The 10416-nt window shown below is 46.0% G+C and overlaps 1 protein-coding gene across 1 annotated transcript; it reads left to right on the plus strand.

Annotated features, from left to right (window-relative positions):
- Nucleotides 1–204: 204 nt before the first annotated feature.
- LOC100010137 (sepiapterin reductase-like) lies at nucleotides 205–9706 on the plus strand. Its single transcript, XM_001362311.4, has 3 exons — nucleotides 205–793; nucleotides 6873–7163; nucleotides 8281–9706. Exons 1-3 carry the CDS (start codon nucleotides 490–492, stop codon nucleotides 8469–8471), a joined length of 786 nt encoding a protein of 261 aa, XP_001362348.1. The 5' UTR covers nucleotides 205–489; the 3' UTR covers nucleotides 8472–9706.
- Nucleotides 9707–10416: the final 710 nt, after the last annotated feature.

Raw genomic sequence — 10416 nt, forward strand, 5'->3', positions numbered from 1 at the left:
GGAGGGTAAGCTTGAGAAAAGTGAATGTTGGCTGTCCAGTGTGCTCCCCGCTGTTCTTCCCAGCCCTACAAGGTCCCGGTGTGGTGAGGCGCTAAGGAGAACTTGTTTGTAAAGCATCCAGGCTCTAAGAAATGCTTGTTTCGGCCTTCCACCTTCCCTTGGGTGTCTCAGCCCGTCAATTGTATGCGTTCGGTACTATAAGGAGTCCGTTTCTGCATTCCATAGTGAGGGAGGGGTGTGGAGCGGATCCAGGGAGGACGCTCCGTTTCGTGCGTGACGTCATTATCTCATTATGTAAATCTCTCGAATACGGTGGATCGGTTTCTAACGAGGTTCCGAAGCAGATCCCGAGATTAGATTTTGGAACGTGTCCTCGGGGTGGGCACAGCGTGCGCTAGTTTCCGTGCTTGATCTCCCAAGCTAGGCGGTAACTGTGGCCCGAAAAAGCGGAGTCCGGCCAGCTCGAGGGAGCCTGCGGACCCGAGTGTCATGGAGGGCAGCTTGGGTCGCGCCGTGTGCATCCTGACTGGGGCCTCTCGAGGCTTCGGCCGCAGCCTGGTGCCACTGTTGGCCTCGAGACTGGCCGCTGGCTCCGCACTGGTGCTGAGCGCCCGCAATGACGGGGCCCTGAGGAAGGTGTCGGCGGAGCTGAGAGCCGAGTGGCCTGACTTGCGGGTGCAGTGTGTGCCGGCCGACCTGGAGCAGGAGGCTGGACTACAACAGCTGCTGGAGGCAGTGCGGGAGCTGCCCCAGCCAGTGGGCTTACAGCGGCTCTTGCTCATCAACAATGCGGGTAACCAGCCTCCACCGGAGTCGAAGGACGCGATAATTGGGCTGGGCTGGGAGGGATAGGGGGAGGGGCAGCAGAACCCCGAAAGAAAGACCCAAGTGCTTGCCTGGTCTGCTGGGAGGGGAAAGTTTCCCGTAGGTTCTGAATTGGAAATGCCTGAAGGGATAGTCTAGGACCGTCTCCCAGTCCCCACCTCCCACCCCTCCATCAGAAGCAGTTTTGCAAAGAAGGAAACTGAACCCCAGAGTAGCCCGTTTAAAGTCACACGGCTGGGAAGTGAAGGAGCTGGGGTTGGCTTCTGGCTCAGGATTCTCCTTCTACCTCACCTAAGTGACTCAGCAAACATTTTTAAAAGGAAACAAACAACCCCGAACTTGAACCCCTGTCCTCTACCGGCAAATCCATCAGGCTGGTCACTACAGCAAACTGCAGTTATTTTTGTTTCCTCAACCCACAAATATGGAGAACTCTGGGTCTGGGTATCCAGCAGGGTTCCGAGCTCAGACCTTCCCTCTATTAGGATTAAAATGATCTCCAGACACTGATTTGGGGGTAAGAATATAAAGGTATCGCTCACAGGTCGTGCCAACATGGAATCTAGAAACCCCCAACTTGTAACCCAGTAAGATCTTATGAACCCCAAGTTTTAGGTCTAACTTGTAAGTTGGAGACCCCAAAGCTTGTCCTTGTTCCCCATTCCACCCTGAAGGGAATCTCAGGCTAGCAGTTTCAGACTGAATAATGGACCCCCAGGTAAAAGACGATTGTGGTCAGGTGGAGCCAAGCCACGAGCCAAGGTCCTGAGTTCAATCCTCCAGTGGAGGTTGTGATACAGTGGGAGAGGCTTCTGGAGCCTAGAAAAGTCGCTTGGCTGGGGCTTGGGCTTGACCCACCTGATGGAGATTGTCTTTTACCCTAGGGTCCATTATTCAGGCTGAAACTGCTAGCCTGGGATTCCCTTCAGGGTGGAATGGGGAACAAGGACAAGCTTTGGGGTCTCCAACTTACAAGTTAGACCTAAAACTTGGGGTTCATCAGCTCTTACTGGGCTCCAAGTTAGGGGTTTCTAGATTCCATGTTGACAGCCAGCATCCTAACAGATAAAGTGATCTAGATGTCTAAGGTTGTCTCTCAAAAACCAGGATCAAGCTGAGCTGCCTAAGAGAAACGTTTTTAAGAAATCATTATTCAGCCCCTACCTAGGCAGCTACTTAGAGGTGGGCTGCTCCCACCCACCCACCATTCCTACATCTTGTATAACAAATATCCCCGGGGGGGGGGGGGGCAGGGGGGGAGACCCTTCTCCCCTTCAGTTATTAAACAAATTCTGCTGAAAAGACAGAGATTCTTTGGAATTCCAAAGGACAAAGAAAATGCAAAAAGCTGCAGACAGGAGGGTTTCTCTGACCCAAATCCCAGGTACAGGAATACATAGTAATTCTCCTTCCTATATAGGAATGAATACAGTATATAGAAAATAAATTCTCCTACTTCTCCACCCCTTAATCTCACATGGACCCTTGGCCACTTTTCCTCCTCTTCCCTACTCTCTCTTTAATAAGAGTCAGAATAAGGGAAGCAACTAGCTGGCTCAATGCATTGAGAGCCAGGCATAGAGATGGGAGGTCCTGGGTTCAAATATGACCCCAGATGCTTCCTAGTTGTGTGACCCTGGGTAAGTCACTTAGCCTCCTCTGCCTAGCCTTTATTGTCCTTCTGCCTTGGAACCAATGCACAATATTGATTCTGAGATGGAAGATAAGGGTTCATTAAAAAACAAGAATCAAAATGAGGATTAGAAAACTCTTTCTCTAATTTGTTGGGGCCAGAATTGATCATTTTCCAGGCTAGCTTGCTCCATCTGGCTACCAAGGAGAGGAGGCTTGGAAAAATAGTGACCCCTTGTGGTTCCCAACACTCAAAAGCTTATTTTTATTGTGTTTTGCTTGTTTTGCTATTTCCCTTACATTTACTCCCAAACATATTGCTCCTCCCCTGCCTAGTGGGATAGATTACTCATATTTTATGTCTCTTAAGAGGTTTAAAAATAGATCACTAATAACATACTCGAAAGGGACTGTATTAGTCCTCCCCTTCCTCACAAGCCTGGAAATGAGAACGAATCGGAGGAAAAGGCAGCTCAGCAAAAGCAGTCAATGGATGCGTTCATCCTGACTGGCAGCCTGCAGGGCGGTACTCCCTGTGTGTAATCCCTCACCACTGCATATCAGAGCTGGTGCTGTGTAGGCTCCCAGGGAGATGAGGGTAAATCAGACTTAGAGCAGGGACTTTCCAGGCAGTCCCTCAGAATGGTAGAGGTGGGAGGGTCCTCAGGCTAGAGGACAGCAGAGGTGTGTTTGGCAGGGGTTGGATCTTAGAGCAGAGAGTATCAGAACTGGGAGGGAGCTTGGGGCAGAGGGTGCCAGTGCTGGAAGAGATCTTAACACAGACAGTCCACATCAGGAGGGACCTCACTTAGAATATAGAATGTCTGAGCTACAGTGCCCTTAGAATGTTAGGAGTGGAAGGATCCTTTGACATCATCTCGAACCCACCCCATTTTGTAGAGGAAGAAACCGAGGGTCAGGGAGGTCTCCCCAAATGGAATGGGCTGCCTGGGAAGTCTCCTGCCTTCCAAGTGAAACTGGATAATGCCATGGCATGGCCGTATGAAGAGCAAGCATGGTATCCCAGTGAGTAAGTAGAGTGCTGAACTTAAAGCCCAGAAGACTTGAATTCAAATCCTGGCTCTGATGCTTAATTAACTAGTTGGGTGACCTTAGGTAACTCACAACCTTTCTGAGCCTGTTTTCTTATCTGTTCTCATAGTAGCATCTGGAGGGCAGGGGTGAGACTCAAAGAAGATAAAGAACATGACATGCTTTTCTTTTTGAACTTTAAAGTGCTATATAAATATCAGTTCTTCTTCTTATTAGAAATCGTATAGGTGGCATTTATTTAGCATTTTAAGGTTTGCAATGTACTTTACAAACATTTTGTTTGATCCTTATAGCAATCCTGGGAGGTAGATGCTAATGTTATTCCCAATTTACAGATGAGGAAACTGAGGCAGACAGAGGTTAAGTGACTTGCCCACAGTCTCACCACTAGTAAGCATCTGAGGCTAGATTTGGACTCAAGTCTCTGACCCTCAGCAGCTAGGTGGCTCAGGGAATAACATGCCAAGTCTGGAGTCAGGAAGACCTGAACTAAAATCAGACAGGTAGTAGTTGATTGATCGTAGGCAAGTCACTTTACCCTGTTTGCCTCAGTTTCTTCATTAGTGTTTTCTGGTTATACCCTTTTATACTAAATGAGATCATATACAGAAAGTGCTGTAAACAATAGGCACCCAGCCAAATGATGGAGAGGACAGGGAATATGCTAGGAAGATTTCGGTTTAAGTCCTTCCTCTGAGCCTTTCTGGCTGTGTATCCCAGAGCAAGTCACTTAAACTTTTGGGGTAGCAAACTGAAAGAGAAACACAGGGGGGTCCCAAAAGTTTTAGGTTTGTTTTAAACTCTTCAGAGTAATATTGCAAGGTCACAAGAGATCATCTTGGATCGTCCCCCTGACTCTGAGTCAAAGTGGCCCTCAGAGAATCCTAGAACTCAGAAGCAGATAACCTTAGAGATCCCCCTCCTCTTGCAGAGTTGGAAATTGAGACCCAGAAAGAAGAAAAGAACTTGTCCCAGCATGCCTCTTCCTGAATGTCATTTCCACTCAAAAACAACAACAAACAGAACCCATATTGGATACTAATGTTGGGCCATTTGACAAGCCAAAGACTTTGGTGGTTGGAATTTTCTTTTTCCAAGTCTTCAGGAGTTGTGACTACTGAGGAAGCCAGGGCCCCTTCCCCTGTAGAGGTCATTGCCAGGCTGCATCCCCACAAACTTGTTTTGCTGGATGAACGATGGAGGGGGCGGCCTGGAAACAGGGCAGTGTACTGGGTGGAGGGCATTGTCTTTCCCATGACTTTGGGGCCATTATGGTGTGAGGGGAGGTGGTGATGGTGGTTTGATTTGCTTGTTTGACTTCTTCTTGTCTCTTCCTCAAGGTGCTTTGTCGTTTCAGGAAGGAACAGTAATAATAAGCATAATCATAGTTCATATGTGTGTGTGCTTATAGATAGGTAAGAAATAGATAGATGGAAGAAGGATTTCAATGCCTGGTCAAGGATTGCATACTTTATTTTAGAGGCAATAGAAGATTCTGAGAGGAGGCGTGGTCAGATTTGGGTTTTAGGAATACTAATTTGTGTAAAAATTAAAATTAATGTCAATAATAAAAATGTTATACTTTAGGAGATTTATTAAATAATCAGTCAGAAAAAAGGAATAAAGAGAATACAAAGTAAAGACCACATGCCCATGACTGATCAACCCATTTCAAAATCCCCACTCACTACTGTCACCATACTTGCTGCATGCCCAAGAGAGAACAGGATCGCCCACTCAATGTTTATCCCCTGTCTACAGGAAGTACATAATGACAGGAAGTCAGTGGGCTCCGGGGAAATGTAGTTCTTTTTTAGGGTAACAGCTTTTCAATTATACATTTGGCATCGTGGGGAGGAAGGATTGGACTGGGGAGAGCCTGGAAGCAATTCTAGGGCAGGAGACTAAAGACCACCAAGCTCCTCATCCTGTCTCTGCAACTTGTAAAAGAAAAGCTATTATCTGAGCCAAACTGATGTTTGTTATTAAAGGGCAGCATCAAGGTCCAAGACATGTCCATTGTGGTCTAAAGAGCCAGAGCTCATTTGTCAACTGGCATGTATAGTCAGATTACCCAGGCCCACTTTAAAAGGAGGCTGGTCTTCTGAATAGTTCTTCTTGGAAGGAGCAACCAATTTTTGTCTTTTAGAAGATCTCCTTCTCCAAGAAAGTCAGGTATGTTTTCTTATCTCTGTTTTATGAAGTAATCATCCAGCCCATAGATGATGAAGATAAAGGTGGCCAAGATCACTCTGTAGCTTCAAAGTTGGCTGTCTACACATTCCAGGGTGCTGGAGACACATGCAAAACTCCTTTGAAAAGGGATATTTTTAAGGGGGCAGCTGGGTAGCTCAGTGGATTGAGAGCCAGCCCTAGAGACGGGAGGTCCTAGGTTCAAATCTGGCCTCAGACACTTCCCAGCTGTGTGACCCTGGGCAAGTCACTTGACCCCCATTGCCTAGCCCTTACCACTCTTCTGCCTTGGAGCCAATACACAGTATTGACTCCAAGACGGAAGGTAAGGGTTTAAAAAAAATAAAAAAAAAGAAAAGGGATGTTTTTGCTAGGTGCTTCAGGGATTTTCTTTGTTATTTTATTCACAATATGATTATTGACTACCGAGTCTCTTATACAGTTATTCAATCAATTAATAATTGGTATTATTCCTTACAACTTATCCCTAAAATTCTGATTATCGAATAAGATTACATACAGAGAAAATACACTTATATTAACGTATAAAATAGTGAATGTAAACTATAGTTGCTTAATTAGATTACCTTTTACCAACTGAATGACTATATGGCATTGTGAATGGCATGGAAAACATTTATTAAACATTTAACTACATCCCAGTCACGGGGGAATAAAAATGGTGAGATAGTCTTGGCTCAAAAGGAAGAAGCTCCCATTCTGATGGGGGAAGTTTCAGCTGTAGGACAGATGGGAAGTCCCGGTAGTCCTTGGGCTGATGCCAAGGCTTAGGAGGGCAAAGGAGGAGGGCAGATGGTAAGACCTGGTGCACTCTGGGAGCAATGGCAGGATAGATGGATCCCAACCAATTACTGTTGGGAAAAGGTAATGGGCTTAAGGATCAGAGTGCTGCTTGGGGTTCCTTCAGGGAAAGTACTTCCCATCCTGCCCTCGGCCTCAATTTCCTCATGTACAAAATAGGAAAGTGGAATCCAATAATCAAATCTAACTACAACTCTGACCTTTCTCTAGCAGGGTTTCCTCTGCCTTGAGAAAGTGTCAGATAAACTGGTAAATTCCCTTGAAGCCACCATCCCCTCCATGTATAATGACTAAAAGACGTTCATAGCAATCTATTGAATTTCTGAATTTGGGTTTGGTTCTTCAAGGCTCACTGGGTGATCCTTCCAAGAGCATCGTGGATTTCAGGGAGCCAGCAGAGCTAAACACCTATTGGACTCTGAACGTGACCTCTGCACTCTGCCTGACTTCGGGTGTCCTGAGGACCTTCCCCCCAAGTTCCAGCCTGGGCAGAATCGTGGTCAACATCTCCTCCCAATTTGCCCTACGGCCCATGAAGAGCTGGGCTTTGTACTGCATGGGGAAAGCCTCCAGGGACATGCTGTTCCAGGTCTTGGCAGCAGAAGAGCCTGATGTGAGGGTGCTGAGCTATGCCCCAGGTAGACATTTCCAGGGAATTGCCCAGAGAGGTCTGTTTGGAGGGAGACGGGGCAAAGAGTAGATGGGGCAGCCAAGGGCTGACTGTGATTGCATAACTCCAGTTTCTATTTTGGGGGGTGAAGGGGGATAGCCCTGCCTGCAGGGAACCCCTAGTCCAATAGGGGACACACAGTCCCTGCTCTCAGAGAGCCCCTCAGTGGATGGAAGGGCCACAGTGCCGATATTTATTAACCTTTTTGTTTCACAGCGGAAATAGCAACTGCTCTTCTGGATTGAGAAACAATGTAGAATGGTGGATAAGACAATGGACTTTGGAGCATGAAAGCCAGGTTCAAAGCCCACCTCAGACATTTATTAACTGGTGATCCTAGCGAAGCACATCAATCACTTAAACCTTCTGGCCTCAGCTGATGGCCCACTCATCCACTCATGATGATCATCTCTAAAATGAGAGGGTTGGAATGCAAATATCCATAATAAGGAAATAGGTCTTGATCCATGACACGTGTGAAACCCAGTGGAGTTGCTCATCGGCTACGGGAGTGAGGAAAAGAACATGAATCATGCCACCATAGAAAAATATTCTAAATTAATTAATTAAATTAAAGTTTTCAAAAAAAATTAAATTAAAAATTAAAAAAAAATAACGAGAGGGTTGGAATTGATGGCTCTTAAAAACAGTGAAGGAGGGGGCAGGCAGGCAGATAGAAAGCCAAGCCCAGAGATGGGAGGTCCAGGGTTCAAATCTTATCTCAGACATTTCCTAGCTGTGTGACCTGGGCAAGTCTTACCACTCTTCTGCCTTGGAACCAATATATAGTATTGGTTCTAAGATGGAAGGTAAAGGTTAAAAAAGAGAGAGAGAGAACAGTGAAGGAGAGTTGGGAGCCAAGATAAGGAGAGGTGACCTGTTAACATTAGCAGAACAAGATGGGGACATCTGTTCTTTTGACTGATATATAAGGCATCAGTTCAAGGTCCCAGAGGCACTGACAAGGTATCAGGAGACGCAGCAAGTCCGGGAGCCCAGAAAAGCCAAGACAGAACTGTCCTAGGTTTTGGTGCTAGGGGTCCTCTAGGCTCCTAAGTCTCATCCTCTATTCTCTTGCTCCTCAGGTCCTCTGGACACAGACATACGCCAGACTGCCAAGGCATACACAAAGGATCCGGAAACCCGCCAGATGTTACTTAAGCTGTCTCAGAACAAGGGACTGGTGGACTGCACTGTGTCGGGCCAGAAACTGATGGAGCTGCTGCAAAAGAACACTTTTAAGTCTGGAGCCCACGTTGATTTCTTTGATAAATAGGTTCCTTAGGTCCTCCTTTCCCACTCCTTTCAGAATTCCCAACCAACCCCACACCCTTATATATGGAGGAAGAGAGGGTCCAACATTACCATAAGGTATCCAAGTGTTAATTAACACACAGCCCTTAATGAGAGCAGCAGTCATCCTAAACACATTTAAAGCTGGGAGAGGTCTTGCAGATAGCTAGCCAGACCTCCTCATCTGACATATGAGAAAGCCCACAGAGGGCAAATACTTATAGGTAACAAGTGACAAAGTCAGAATTTGAACCCAGATCCCTGGACTCCAAAATTGAGCCTATTCTCTGATGCATCAAAAAGTATAAAATTTTGCCACTAGAAAGGATCTCAGAGATCCAACAGGTATCTGATCATGAATTCCCTCCATTTGAAGAACTCCACAGTGAAAAGGAATCCATCATTTCCCAAAGCAGCCCATTCCATTCTGTGATGGTTCTCATTGTCAGGAAGTTTTTACTGATTAAATGTGCCTCTTTGCTTCATCCCTTTGAACCTGCCACCCCCCACCCCAGCATCTCTCCTCTTTGGGGGATAAGCAGACCAAATACAATCAATCACGTTATCCCTGAAAAGGGGTGGCAGAGACTCTTTGCTAGAGCAGTTTTTCTTACATGGCAGATTACCCAGAGAATAATGAAATTACCACCCCAAGCATTGTTTTGTTGTTATTTTTTATTTTAAACTTTTTACCTTCTACTTTAGAATCAAGTGGTAATGGCTAGGCAATTGGGGTTAAGTGATCTATCCAGGGTCACACAATTAGGAAGTATCTGAGGCCAGATTTGGACTCAAGATCTCCCATCTCTGGTCTTGGCTCTCTATCCACTGAGCCATCTAGCTATCTCTCCTAATCATTCTTTATTCTCCTAATCATTCCTGGTTCTGCTTCTGACTTTCTTTCCCCTGAACTTTGGCGCCCTTTTGTATATTATACTCTCTCCCACTGAAATGGAAGCTCCTTAAGGACAGGACTGTCTTTCTCTTTGCATTTGTATTTCTCATATTTGCATAGTGCCTGGCCCATAGTAAGGGCTTAAGAAATGTTCCTTGACTTGTGGATTTGGCTGCTGGCAGAAGGAAAAAAGGGAATGTTTTTCCCCTTGTCCTCAGCAGATCTTAGAGCTGAGAAAATGACAATGATGACTAGTATACGTCCTGAAAGGAGACTATGACGATGTGAACAGCGGGAGTGAATAAATGTTAATTTTTCTGTTTTCTTGGAGTTGGAAGAAATTGGATTTCTACATGGTTGCTCCTTTTCTCCCTTCTTCACCATGCAGAGTAAAGAAGACCCTGCTTGTCTTTAAGTGATGATTTGGGAATATGGTAGAAGGCAGGAGGATAGAGTGGACAACTTTCTGGATTTTAAATTTGAGAACCTAGATTAAACCCCGAGTGCTTTTGTTGGGGGGCTTGAGGTAAGCCCCAGGGCGTTGGGAAGGGTACCTTTTGCAAGAACGCAAGACTCTGAAACTTAGCTTAAAAATAAAAAAGGGAAATTTATTAATTTGGAAGTTGATGTTGAATCTGGCCAGGAGGGCAGAATAGGTTGAGACAGCTGTCTCTCCCCACCCACCCACCCACCCCATGCCATCAATTCTGGGGATTTTAAACTATTTCCAACAGTGACCCTGGAGCAAGGGGTTGGGGAGGTGGGGAGGGTTGCCTGAGGGTATTGGGGTGGGGTGGACCTCCTGATTTGGAGGACAAATGGGTGAGGTGGCTCTCTTTGTCCATCTCAAATCAATGGGACAGTCAAAGGAGGGTGATCCTCAAGGTCAGATGTTTTGGGTTGGCAGTCACAAGAGTATAAAGGAGCACAGGAATTTCCCTAATGATAGTTTCTGGGGGTACAATGTCCATGCCATCTCCCCCCTCTCCAAATATCATGGGCTCAGTCTTCTGTAACTTCTTCAGAGCTGAGA

This window comes from Monodelphis domestica, chromosome 1 (assembly GCF_027887165.1).
Source record: "Monodelphis domestica isolate mMonDom1 chromosome 1, mMonDom1.pri, whole genome shotgun sequence".
In the NCBI taxonomy this organism is placed as follows: domain Eukaryota; kingdom Metazoa; phylum Chordata; class Mammalia; order Didelphimorphia; family Didelphidae; genus Monodelphis; species Monodelphis domestica.

What these genes read in the sequence shown, in the direction of transcription:
- LOC100010137 (XM_001362311.4), top strand. Translation starts at nt 490, where the DNA reads ATGGAGGGCAGCTTGGGTCGCGCCGTGTGCATCCTGACTGGGGCCTCT. An exon ending in CTTGCTCATCAACAATGCGG is followed by an intron (nt 794 to 6,872) that starts GTAACCAGCCTC and finishes TGGTTCTTCAAG; the next exon opens with GCTCACTGGGTGATCCTTCC. An exon ending in GGTGCTGAGCTATGCCCCAG is followed by an intron (nt 7,164 to 8,280) that starts GTAGACATTTCC and finishes CTTGCTCCTCAG; the next exon opens with GTCCTCTGGACACAGACATA.